The sequence below is a fragment of the Ranitomeya imitator genome, chromosome 10, assembly GCF_032444005.1.
Source record: "Ranitomeya imitator isolate aRanImi1 chromosome 10, aRanImi1.pri, whole genome shotgun sequence".
NCBI lineage: Eukaryota > Metazoa > Chordata > Amphibia > Anura > Dendrobatidae > Ranitomeya > Ranitomeya imitator.
The window spans coordinates 117,370,372-117,384,700 of record NC_091291.1 but is presented as its reverse complement, the minus strand read 5'-3'; the positions used below and the strand labels follow the sequence as shown (position 1 = coordinate 117,384,700).

General features: G+C 44.4%; 1 protein-coding gene across 1 annotated transcript in view; it reads left to right on the top strand.

The window, feature by feature from the left end:
- The first annotated feature begins 232 nt into the window (after positions 1 to 232).
- MXRA8 (matrix remodeling associated 8) overlaps positions 233 to 14,329 on the top strand; it is a 36,818-nt gene continuing 22,721 nt past the window's right edge. The window contains exon 1 of the mRNA XM_069741571.1: positions 233 to 511. Coding sequence (XP_069597672.1) covers positions 463 to 511 — 49 coding nt within the window. The 5' untranslated portion in view covers positions 233 to 462. The remainder of the gene's footprint in view (positions 512 to 14,329) is intronic.

The window sequence follows — 14,329 nt, the reverse complement described above, 5'->3', positions numbered from 1 at the left end:
CTCCATCATTGCCCAGAGCCGGGTGAGAGAAAGGTTCCATGCATATAAAACCCATAGATGGGACATCAGACGCTACTTGATGGGGTTGTGTCAGGCTCTGCCTCCTACAGCTGCGACTTGTACAGACTTCCAGAAGATGAATTCCAAGCTAAGATTAGGATGGAGAAGGGTGGAGGGACAGAAAAGAGGAGGTTTTAGAGTTCACGGTTGTTTCTGGGTCTGTGTGCAACTCACAAAGAGAGGCTGTAACAAGCCTGGGATAGGATAGGGCTAAGGGGACGAAAAAAAAAAAGGGGGCTGTAAGTCGTTAGGGGGGAGCGAAACACCAAAAGTGTTTTTGTTAAGCAGATGTTGTGTATCTACTGAGAAGAGCCATTTCCCACCGGATCATATTTGGTAGAGCGGAGCGCGCTAAACTCCAGCGCAGGTGATTCTGGACAACCGCAAGATTACGCAGAAGACATGGGGCCGATCCACCATCTGCTGCTGTGCCAGCTCGTTATTTTCCACAGTAAGACGTTCACTAATTACCATCAATGTTTCTGGAAGGATGTGTAGCATCTGCATGTCTACGACGATCGTATCCCACCGTCAACTTCTGCTAAAGCTTCGGCCAACTTGTAGCTTTCCAGCTGTGGCAGAACCTGGTCAGATATACTGGGAGTTGTAGTTCATCGGGATGACCGGCTTGTAGGATCACGCAGTGTGCAGAATGTTATGTATGGCAAGGAGCAATTTCTCAAAATAATCCGCTTGATAATTAACCTTGCAAAAATAATAGTATTAACTCTGCAAACTATCCCGGGGAGAGGAGACCTTACAGACTCCAAGAAGAGTGGGCTTAGTACCCCAATGTTCATAGGTGGGTCAGCAATGGCCGTACTGGTCCCTGCTGCCTGCACAGTAACGCATGCAGAGTGTGTCTGCTGGTGCATGCAAGCGCAAGTGTGGACCCTCTACTGGCAGACACCAGTCCTGGCCACCATCACTGAACCAGTGGGGAAAAGGGGAGGCTTCAGCTGGTACCCTAATTTGGGGAAAACTAGCTACAACTATTTAAAGGGCACCGTGTTTATTGGCACCGTGGCTGTCATTGTTATGGGGCATTGTGGCTGAAGCTATTATGGGGCACCAGTGCATGTCACTGTTATAGGGGACTGTGTCGGTATCTGTTATGGGGCATTATGGCTGGCACAGTTATAGGGGACTCTGGTTGTCACTGTCATGGGGCACCATTGCTGTCACTGTTATAGCACACTGTGGCTATAACTTTTAGGGGAACACTTTGACTGTCACTGTCCATTGGCACCGTGGCGGACATTGTTATGGGGCATTGAGGTTTTAACTATTATGGGTCACCAGTGCATGTCACTGTTATAGGGGACTGTGGCTTCCTTTGTTATGGTGCACTATGGCTGTGATTGTTATGGGGCACTGTGGCTGTAACTTTTATGTGGCACTGTGACTGTTATAGGGGACACTGATTGCCATTGATATGGGGTACTGCGACTATCATTGTAATGGGGCACTGTGACTGTCATTGTTATATGGGACTGTGACTGTCATTGTTAAGGGGCACTGTGGCTGCCTTTGTTATGGGGCACTGTGACTGTCATTGTTATGGGGCACTGTGATTTCACTGTTATGGGGCACTGTGGCTGTCATTGTAATGGGGCACTATGACTGTCATTGTTATGGGGCATTGTGGCTGTCATTGTCATGGGGCACTGTGGCTGTCATTATTATGGGGCACTATGACTGTCATTGATATGGGGCATTGTGGCTGTCATTGTAATGGGGCACTGTGGATGGCATTGTAATGGGGCACTGTGGCTGTCATTGTTATGGGGCACTGTGGCTGTAACTTTTATGTGGCACTGTGACTGTTATAGGGGACACTGACTGCCATTGCTATCGGGTACTGCGACTGTCATTGTAATGGGTCACTGTGACTGTCATTGTTATATGGGACTGTGACTGTTATTGTTATGGGGCACTGTGGCTGTCATTGTTATGGGGCACTGTGGCTGCCTTTGTTATGGGGCACTGGCTGTCAATGTTATGGGGCACTGTGACTGTCATTGTTATGGGGCACTGTGGCTGTCATTGTAATGGGGCACTGTGGCTGTCATTATTATGGGGCACTATGACTGTCATTGTTATGGGGCACTGTGGCTGTCATTGTTATGGGGCACTGTGGCTGTCATTGTTATGGGGCACTGTGGCTGTCCTTATTATGGGGCACTATGACTGTCATTGTTACGGGGCACTGTGGCTGTCATTATTATGGGGCACTATGACTCATTGTTATGGGGCATTGTGGCTGTCATTGTTATGGGGCACTGTGGCTGTCATTATTATGGGGCACTATGACTGTCATTGTTACGGGGCACTGTGGCTGTCATTATTATGGGGCACTATGACTCATTGTTATGGGGCATTGTGGCTGTCATTGTTATGGGGCACTGTGGCTGTCATTATTATGGGGCACTATGACTGTCATTGTTATGGGGCACTGTGGCTTGCATTGTAATGGGGCGCTGTGGCTGTCATTGTAATGGGGCACTGTGGCTGGCATTGTTATGGGGCACTGTGGCTGTCATTATTATTGGGCACTATGACTGTCATTGTTATGGGGCATTGTGGCTGTCATTGTTACGGGGCACTATGGTTGGCATTTAATGGGGCACTGTGGCTGGCATTGTAATGGGGCACTGTGGCTGTCATTGTTATGGGGCACTGTGACTGGCATTGTAATCGGGCACTGTGGCTGTCATTGTTATGGGGCACTGTGGCTGTAACTTTTATGTGGCACTGTGACTGTTATAGGGGACACTGATTGCCATTTCTATTGGGTACTGCGACTGTCATTGTAATGGGGCACTGTGACTGTCATTGTTATATGGGACTGTGACTGTCATTGTAAAGGGGCACTGTGGCTGTCATTGTTATGTGGCACTGTGGCTGCCTTTGTTATGGGGCACTGTGGCTGTCAATGTTATGGGCTACTGTGACTGTCATTGTTATGGGGCACTGTGATTTCACTGTTATGGGGCACTGGCTGTCATTGTAATGGGGCACTATGACTGTCATTGTTATGGGGCACTGTGGCTGTCATTATTATGGGGCACTATGACTGTCATTGTTATGGGGCATTGTGGCTGTCATTGTTATGGGGCACTGTGGTTGGCATTGTAATGGGGCACTGTGGCTCGCATTGTTATGGGGCACTGTGGCTGGCATTGTAGTGGGGCACTGTGGCTGTCATTGTTATGGGGCACTGTGGCTGTAACTTTTATGTGGCACTGTGACTCTTATAGGGGACACTTACTGCCATTGCTATCGGGTACTGCGACTGTCATTGTAATGGGGTACTGTGACTGTCATTGTTATGGGGCACTGTGGCTGCTTTTGTTATGGGGCACTGTGGCTGCCTTTTTTATGGGGAACTGGCTGTCAATGTTATGAGGCACTGTGACTGTCATTGTTATGGGGCACTGTGGCTGTCATTGTAATGGGGCACTATGACTGTCATTGTTATGGGGCATTGTGGCTGTCATTGTTATGGGGCACTGTGGCTCTCATTATTATGGGGCACTGTGACTGTCATTGTTATGGGGCATTGTGACGGTCATTGTTATGGGGCACTGTGGCTGGCATTGTAATCGGGCACTGTGGCTATCATTGTTATGGGGCACTGTGGCTGTAACTTTTATGTGGCACTGTGACTGTTATAGGGGACACCGACTGCCATTGCTATCGGGTACTGCGACTGTCATTGTAATGGGCCACTGTGACTTATTGTTATATGGGACTGTGACTGTCATTGTTATGGGGCACTGTGGCTGTCATTGTTATGGGGCACTGTGGCTGCCTTTGTTATGGGGCACTGTGGCTGCTTTTGTTATGGGGCACTGTGGCTGCCTTTGTTGTGGGGCACTATGACTCATTGTTATGGGGCATTGTGGCTGTCACTGTTATGGGGCATTGCGGCTGTCATTATTATAGGGCACTATGACTGTAATTGTTATGGGGCATTGTGGCTGTCATTTTTATGGGGCACTGTGGCTGGCATTGTAATGGGGCACTGTGGTTGTCATTGTTATGGGGCATTGCAGCTGTCATTATTATGGGGCACTATGACTGTCATTGTTATGGGGCATTGCAGCTGTCATTATTATGGGGCACTATGACTGTCATTTTTATGGGGCACTGTGGCTGTCATTGTAATGAGACACTGTGGCTGTAACTTTTATGGGGCACTGTGACTGTTATAGGGGACACTTACTGCCATTGCTATCGGGTACTGCGACTGTAATTGTAATGGGGCACTGTGACTGTCATTGTTATGGGGCACTGTGGCTGCCTTTGTTATGGGGCACTGTGGCTGCCTTTGTTATGGGGCACTGGCTGTCAATGTTATGGGGCACTGTGACTGTCATTGTTATGGGGCATTGTGGCTGTCATTGTTATGGGGCACTGTGGCTGTCATTATTATGGGGCACTATGACTCATTGTTATGGGGCACTGTGGCTGCCTTATGGGGCACTGGCTGTCAATGTTATGGGGCACTGTGACTGTCATTGTTATGGGGCACTGTGGCTGTCATTGTTATGGGGCATTGTGGCTGTCATTGTTATGGGGCACTGTGGCTGTCATTGTTATGGGGCACTGTGGCTGTCATTATGGGGCACTATGACTGTCATTGTTATGGGGCATTGTGGCTGTCACTGTTATGGGGCACTGTGGCTGGCATTGTAATGGGGCACTGTGGCTGTCATTGTTATGGGGCACTGTGGCTGTCATTGTTATGGGGCACTGTGGCTGGCATTGTAATGGGGCACTGTGGCTGGCATTATGGGGCACTGTCTGTCATTGTTATGGGGCACTGTGGCTGCCTTTGTTATGGGGCACTGGCTGTCAATGTTATGGGGCACTGTGACTGTCATTGGTATGGGGCATTGTGGCTGTCATTGTTATGGGGCACTGTGGGTGTCATTATTATGGGGCACTATGACTGTCATTGTTATGGGGCATTGTGGCTGTCATTGTTATGGGGCACTGTGGCTGTCATTATTATGGGGCACTATGACTGTCATTGTTATGGGGCATTATGGCTGTCATTATTATGGGGCACTATGACTGTCATTGTTATGGGGCATTGTGGCTGTCATTGTTATGGGGCACTGTGGCTGTCATTATTATGGGGCACTATGACTGTCATTACGGGGCACTGTGGCTGTCATTATTATGGGGCACTATGACTCATTGTTATGGGGCATTGTGGCTGTCATTGTTATGGGGCACTGTTGCTGTCATTATTATGGGCACTATGGCTGTCACTGTTATGGGGCACTGTGGCTGTCACTGTTATGGGGCACTGTGGCTGGCATTGTAATGGGGCATTGTGACTGTCATTGTTATGGGGCACTGTGGCTGTCATTGTAATGGGGCACTATGACTGTCATTGTTATGGGGCACTGTGGCTGATATTGTAATGGGGCACTGTGGCTGACATTGTAATGGGGCACGGTGGCTGTCATTGTAATTTGGGCACTGTGGCTGGGATTGTAATGGGGCACTGTGGCGGGCATTGTAATGGGGCACTATGACTTTCATTGTTATGGGGCATTGTGGCTGGCATTGTTATGGGGCACTGTGGCTGTCATTATTATGGGGCACTATGACTGTCATTGTTATGGGGCATTGTGGCTGTCATTATTATGGGGCACTGTGGCTGGCATTGTTATGGGGCACAGTGGCTGTCATCGTTATGGGGCACTGTGGCTGTCATTGTAATGGGGCACTATGACTCATTTTAATGGGGCATTGTGGCTGGCATTGTAATGGGGCACTGCAGCTGTCATTGTTATGGGGCACTATGACTGTCATTGTTATGGGGCATTGTAGCTGGCATTGTAATGGGGCACTGCAGCTGTCATTGTTATGGGGCACTGTGGCTGCTTCGTTATGGTCTCTGAGACTGGCATTGTTATGAGGCACCGTGGCTGGCATTGTTATGGGGCACTGTGGCTGTCATTGTAATGGGGCACTATGACTGTCATTGTTATGGGGCATTGTGGCTGGCATTGTAATGGGGCACTGTGGCTGGCATTGTAATAGGGCACTGCAGCTGTCATTGTTATGGGCACTATGACTGTCATTGTTATGGGGCATTGTGGCTGGCATAATAATGGGGCACTGTGGCTGGCATTGTAATGGGGCACTGCGGCTGTCATTGTTATGGGGCACTATGACTGTCATTGTTATGGGGCATTGTGGCTGTCACTGTTATGGGGCACTGTGGCTGTCACTGTTATGGGGCACTGTGGCTGGCATTGTAATGGGGCATTGTGACTGTCATTGTTATGGGGCACTGTGGCTGTCATTGTAATGGGGCACTATGACTGTCATTGTTATGGGGCACTGTGGCTGATATTGTAATGGGGCACTGTGGCTGGCATTGTAATGGGGCACGGTGGCTGTCATTGTAATTTGGGCACTGTGGCTGGGATTGTAATGGGGCACTGTGGCTGGCATTGTAATGGGGCACTATGACTTTCATTGTTATGGGGCATTGTGGCTGGCATTGTTATGGGGCACTGTGGCTGTCATTATTATGGGGCACTATGACTGTCATTGTTATGGGGCATTGTGGCTGTCATTATTATGGGGCACTGTGGCTGGCATTGTTATGGGGCACTGTGGCTGTCATTGTTATGGGGCACTGTGGCTGTCATTGTAATGGGGCACTATGACTCATTTTAACGGGGCATTGTGGCTGGCATTGTAATGGGGCACTGCAGCTGTCATTGTTATGGGGCACTATGACTGTCATTGTTATGGGGCATTGTAGCTGGCATTGTAATGGGGCACTGCAGCTGTCATTGTTATGGGGCACTGTGGCTGCCTTCGTTATGGTCTCTGAGACTGGCATTGTTATGAGGCACCGTGGCTGGCATTGTTATGGGGCACTGTGGCTGTCATTGTAATGGGGCACTATGACTGTCATTGTTATGGGGCATTGTGGCTGGCATTGTAATGGGGCACTGTGGCTGGCATTGTAATAGGGCACTGCAGCTGTCATTGTTATGGGCACTATGACTGTCATTGTTATGGGGCATTGTGGCTGGCATAATAATGGGGCACTGTGGCTGGCATTGTAATGGGGCACTGCGGCTGTCATTGTTATGGGGCACTATGACTGTCATTGTTATGGGGCATTGTGGCTGGCATTGTAATGGGGCACTGCAGCTGTCATTGTTATGGGGCACTATGGCTGCCTTCGTTATGGTCTCTGAGACTGGCATTGTTATGAGGCACCGTGGCTGGCATTGTTAAGGGAACAGTGGCTGTCACAATTATGATGAGTTCAACATTAGGGGCATTTGGGGAGGTGAAACCTATATTTTAAAGGCTATGAAACACACGCCATCCCGTAATCAGTTTCTGCGCAGTAGGTTAGTACTGATTAGTATCCCAGCCTAGGGCTGCCTGCAGGAGAACCACAAGTCACGGACATACTCTGCAGCTCTCCCTGTTCCACTGCTGATGGGAGTGCGACCAAAAATGACATTATATCAGGGTTTGTCTGTTCTGTAACTTTGCTGGATTTTCCTAAACGTTCGCCAAAGGTCAACGAAAATGGCGTAAAGTGGAATGCAAATTAAAGGGCACATGTACTAAGCAGATAATGCCGGTGTAGGGCCATACACATATTAGACTGGATGGATGGCGGTCAGTGATCAGGAGGAAAGTATTGTACATGCTCCATTCCTGGAGCCGAGACCCCCATATAATGGCCGTCAGTAGATCTCTGCTTGTCTTCTCTGTGGCTGCTGTACACAGACATGTCGTTTTCGGTCCAGCTTGTATCATTTTTCTCCAGGCTGGAGAATTTAGCCGTCTATTTTATGAATGTCATGAAATATGTATATTTTTTAAGGGGCCAATAACTCATAAAGTACTAATGAAAATCCATTTTTAGAATATGAAACTACTAAACCCAGCATGCCCCGAGAGTCATGAATCTTATTTTTTTTTACATATATATATACATATATATATATATATGTATATATATATATATATATATATGTGTGTTATTTTATATTTGTTTTTAACATAAATTGTGTGTTTATTCTTTTGAGTATTTTTTTTTCCCATGAAACTTAGGTTCCCGGATTTCTGACATTTAAGGGACACTTAAGGCCAATTTAAAGAAAATCTTGCAAAATGAGGACATGCTGTTTGTCTGGCTGTTCTTTACAGACACATGTAAGCTATAAAATACTGTAAATAGCTATAAACACCACAAAATACAGAAATCCACAAGACACTCGAAATGCATATTATCCCATTAAATCCTGGAGCCATAGACAAACATTCAGGAGCCAATGGAAAAAAAAAAGACTAGAAACCTGAAAACAATACAAATGATAGGGAGTAGAAATGTATAGATATGTGCAATCTGTCAAATATAATAAATATATAATTACTAATATAAACAAAATATAAAAGATTTCTATAAGCAAGTTTTGGAATCAATGTGATCAATTGAATCAAGAGGGGTCTATAAGATGCAATATTAACCTGAATGAGAGGTGCACTCCTCCCTCATAAAGTAATAACGTCCCCCATCCTGTACTAATGTCCCCCATCCTGGGCACCTTCTTGATATAATTGCCTCCATCCTGGGCCAGTTCTGATAATAATGTCCCCCATCCTATGCCACTTATAGTAAAAATGTCCCCCATCCTGGGCTTTTTGTAGTAATAATGTCCAACATCCTGTGACCCGTCCAGTATGAATGTTCACCATGTTAGGCCCCTTCCAGTAATAATGTCCAATATCCTGGGCACCTTCCTGGTCTTATGTTCCCCATACTGGCCCCATTCTTGCTATAATGTCCCCATCCTGAGCCTCTTCCTGTAATAATGTCACTATCCTAGCCCCTTCCTGATATAATATCCCCCATCCTGAGCTCTACAGTTATAATGTCCCCCATCCTTGTGTAATGTCTCCATCCTGAGCCCCTTCCTGTAATAATGTCCCTATCCTAGCCCCTTCCTGATATAATATCCCCATCCTGAGCTCTACAGTTATGATGTCCCCCAACCTTGTGTAATGTCCCCATCCTGAGTCCCTTCCTGTAATAATGTCCTTATCCTAGCCTCTTCCTGATATAATATCCCCCATCCTGGGCTCCTAGTTATAATGTCCCCCATCCTGGTGTAATGTCCCCATTCTGAGCCCTTTCCTGTAATAATGTCCCTATCCTAGTCCCTTCCTGATATAATATCCCCCATCCTGAGCTCTACAGTTATAATGTCCCCCATCCTTGTGTAATGTCCCCATCCTGAGCCCCTTCCTGTAATAATGTCCCTATCCTAGCCTCTTCCTGATATAATATCCCCCATCTTGGGCTCCTTCTAGTTATAATGTCCCTCATCTTGGTGTAATGTCTCCATCCTGGCCCTTCCAGTAATATATGTCCCCCATTCTGGGCCCCTTCCAGTAATATATGTCCCCCATTCTGGGCCCCTTCCTGATATAATATCCCCCATCATGGGCCCTGCCAGTTATAATGTCCCTCATCTTGGTGTAATGTCTCCATCCTGGCCCTTCCAGTAATATATGTCCCCCATTCTGGGCCCCTTCCTGATATAATATCCCCCATCATGGGTCCTGCCAGTTATAATGTCCCTCATCTTGGTGTAATGTCTCCATCCTGGCCCTTCCAGTAATATATGTCCCCCATTCTGGGCCCCTTCCTGTAATAATGTCTCCCATCCAACCAGCTTTGTTATCTTAATATACAGCAAAGCAATAGTAGGCGTAAGGCCCTTTACCTGCCACCCAAATTATAATATAATGTCTATACCGTTCCCTAAGGTGATGGAGACTTCCACAGGCCTTAACATGGTCTGTTGGTCAAACTGGGAGCCATGTTTTTGGTGTATAGGAAAAGGAGCCTCCTCATCTAGCTTCTAATGAGCTTAGTTGGACACCTCCAGACATAAGATGGGTTAAGTGGGAGCCAATCCATATCTCTCCCAGCTCCAACAACAAGGCCATATTTCGGGTTTTGAGCCCAACCCAAAGGCACAATAAATGCTTCCTTCTCTCCTACATGTCATATCAAGATGGCCTCAACTTCACAGCTGAGACAAGTTTAGTCATAGACCTCTCTAATGTCCACATGTAACACCCGATTGACTTGTTCTCCTACGGGCAAATCTCTTAGACTTATTTGCACCTAATCAAAATTTCCCCCCAAAAAAACGTCCCAAGAGGACTCTAAAAATAAGACGCTTCTTATAACTGGATTATTGGCTCACACGTTGAAACCGATTTGCTTCTAACTCATAAAACTCTGACAAATATACTAGCACTCTTAACAAGGAATGTAAAATGGAGCAGCTTTCTTGAAATATTGCCCAGATGTTAACAAGCAAAGTACAGGACTGAAGGTGACATTACACAGGGCTGCTGAAAACTCAGTTTTTCCGAGATGTACACAATCCGCAATATTCATGAGCTGCTGCTGATCCCCAGCCATGATGATAGATTGACAGCTTACTCCCTATACCGTTCTTTCTGGGACATTTCAGAAGACTTTATTGGCGCCCTGTAGACTTGCCCACTATTGCGGGAGTCCCGGGGGTACACTGTTTTTACAAGAGTGTAATAAAGTAAGTGACTCAGTGGAGGAATAGGGGTCTTTGTCACTACATTGAGACAAGGAGGCATAAGCCTGACGATAGTTTCCCTTACCCAATTATTATGAGACCCAGCTTACTGGAAAAAAGAACAAATATGATCAGAACACAGAGTGGAAAAGATGAGGATAATTAAAAAGATGGATACGGTCGCAAAAATGAAAAATATGCTTTCGAAAAGTCAGAAAACTTGATTAAAATACAGAACGAAAAAATATATCAAAGCTGTGTATGTCTACATGAGGAACTCAATGGACTTGTCGAGCAAACATGGTGGGTACAGGAGGCAATTATTGCCAAATATGTAGGGGACAAATGCAGAATACACAGAGTTTTTACGGCACTGGTTAGAGTTGAGCACAAAATATTGCACTGCCTTGGTCCCGTGATCAGTCTGGTTCTTCATGGTGGCCACATCAGGGTAGTCTTCACTGCTATGGTTGGCATCCTCCACCAGGAATTCTGGACACCTCTAACATTTACTAGGCACTTCACTAGTACTCGCGCAATGTCATGAGACCACAGGGCCTAGTAAATGCTAGAGGTGCACAGAATGGTGGTTGTAGGATGCTAGTTGTAGAAGACTGTCCTGGTCCGACTGCCATGTAGGTCCAGACTGGACACCGGACCAGGGCTTTTCGCTCAACTCTAACACTACAGAACACAGAACTATGAGGAAGCATATGTTACAACTGGAAGTGTATGATCAATATATAATAAACTATGAAAAGCCTGAATATCCAAAATGTAGCCATGAAATTGAGATGAAACTGGTTCTCGGAATATTGGGAATGTGAAATGCCTAGACGATTAAAACTTGGCACAAATATACTAATCTGAAGACAGCCTCACATTTGGGTTAAATTCCTACATATGTTACGTTATTCCTAATTTTACGCCTATATGTTTTTAATAATCTCATTTTAGACCGCAGAAAAAGCTCCAAAAGACATATATTCCCCAGTGAAACTCACAACTAGTTTTCTCATTAAAGCCACATGCACCACCACCTCGGTCGCAAAGTGGGGTCATTTTAAAAAAGAAGTAATTTTGGAGAATGGGAAGAAATCATTGTATCTGATGGAAACCCATGGACGTATCGTCTCGAAAGGATTCTCAAACCTAACTTATTCCATTATGACTTAATCTGTAAAATTAAGCTGAGGTCTAAGTAAGGATTTACACATAGAGCTCCACTAAACAGCAGCTTTTGTTACAGCTGATTGGCACTGAGGATCATTACTAACATTTTTTGAGAGGAGAGATCATTCAATGACAGTAAACTATTTATTCTAAGCAGTTGCATTCGTGGTTAAATCCCTTTACTAAACCCCACTTGTCATTTGTGAAACAATTTCTCCATTTTTTCGAGTTATAAACCATTGTTCTACTGCCTTGTTTGGTTTTCTGAACCCCTCAATGGTTTATGTGTAATTTCCCTGTTGTGCTTAGTTGTAATTACATCATATTCCAATGTATCAGGTATATTATATCTAGAGGCCAATTGCACACGTCTGTACCTGCAAAGTACTAAGCGACTTAGGACGTTCTGTAGTAGAGCTTGCACAGGTGGGTTTGTGCTGATGCTACACATTTTCCTGTTATTCATCATTTTATTGTTCCTCTCATTACATACTGTATATATATCTGCTGGGTTTTCGATTCTATAAGTCCTAAAGGCAACGTACTAATAAAGATTATGATTTTTATTTTACTTTTTGAAAAAAAATGGAAGTTTATTTTGCAGAGAAAATAAAAAATTAACCTACCTAAATATTAGAACGTGTTTAATAGCAACATTCAAATAGAATGTCACAATTGGAATCACTGTATAGCTGTGGGAGAGTTGTGACAATCCAGGACATGGGATCAGTATAGAACTAGGTTACCTTTAGACCACCAAAAATATACAGGGGGACCACTGTAAAGGACTAGTGAAGTAAAAGTAGTGAAATAACGCAAAGAACTTGTAAAGTAAAAGTAGTGAAATAATGAAAAGAACTAGTAAAGTAAAAGTAGTGAAATAATGCAAAGAACTAGTAAAGTAAAAGCAGTGAGATAATGCAGAGAATTTGTAAAAGTAGTGAAATAATGCAAAAAAACTAGTAAAGTAAAAGTAGTGAAATAACTAAAAGAACTAGTAAAATTAGAGTAGTGAAATTACGCAAAGAACTAGTAAAGTAAAAGTTGTGAAATAATGCAAAGAACTAGTAAAGTAAAAGTTGTGAAATAAAGCAAATAACTAGTAAAGTAAAGCAGTGAAATAACGCAAAGAAAGAGTAAAGTAAAAGTAGTGAAATAACGCAAAGAACTAGTAAAGTAAAAGTAGTGAAATAACACAAAGAACTATAAAAGTAACAGTAGTGAAATAAGGCAAAGAACTGGTAAAGTAAAAGTAGTGAAATAAGGCAAAGAACTAGTAAAGTAAAAGTAGAGAAATAAAGCAAAGAACTAGTAAAGTAAAATTAATGAAATAAAGCAAAGAATTAGTAAAGTAAAAGTAGTGAAATAGCGCAAAGAACTAGTAAAGTAAAAGTTATGAAATAAGGCTGGGTTCACATTGCGTTAGTGGGTGTCCGCTGGTGGAATCCGTTACATGGCGCAATTAAAACTATGCAACGGATCCGTTAGCGCACCCATTGACCGCAATGTATCTAACGCATCGCTAACGTATGCCATTTTTGGCATGCATTAGCGATGTCCCGTTATTTTCTGACGGACCTCGAACGCTGCTTGCAGCGTTTGAGGTCCGTTTCTCGCTAGCGCAGATCGGGCATCTGCGCTAGCGGGATCGCTAAACGCAATCCCTTTTTGTACATTGCGTTAGCGCATTCCGTTAGCGTATGCGCTAAACGGATTGCACTAACGCAATGTGAACCTAGCCTAACGCAAAGAACTAGTAAAGTAAAAGCAGTGAAATAAGGCAAAGAACTAATAAAGTAAAAGTAGTGAAATCAAGCAAAGAACTAGTAAAGTAAAAGTAGTGAAATAATCCAAAGAACTAGAAAAGTAACAGTAGTGAAATAAGGCAAATCATTTGTAAAAGCAGTGAAATAACGCAAAGAACTAGTAAAGTAACAGTAGTGAAATAATGAAAATAACTAGTAAAGTAAAAGTAGTTAAATAATGCAAAGAAGTGTTAAACCTAGAACCATGTGATCATCGTCATTCACAATGGCGCTTTACTGCAGCCAGCTAGGAGTTAATATAGTTACGGTAACCTGGGCATCAGACGATCACCGGGTCCTTTTAATATATCAGCTGCCAGGCATTTCAAGACTCCAGCCATTTCCAATCTGTCTTTTGCTCCAGAGCAGCATTCATAATTCTGCTGGTCTCTTTTGCATTTAGTCAACAAACCTTTCCACAGTCAGCTTCTAAAATGGAGTACACAACATGACATTTGTTTTTTTTTACCTTGAAAAAAGCGCCAGTCCGGCTCCGAAATGAGTTGATTAATAAAAGCCTCTATTTTATACCATCGCAAATTCTTCATTTCATAAAGTGCAGCCCAGGTACCGTGAGCTCTCCACTAAAGTGAAGTGCTATATGGAAGAATTTTTCCTCCAGCCACGGATTCTAAGGCTTTTTTGCGTTGTGTCCATACA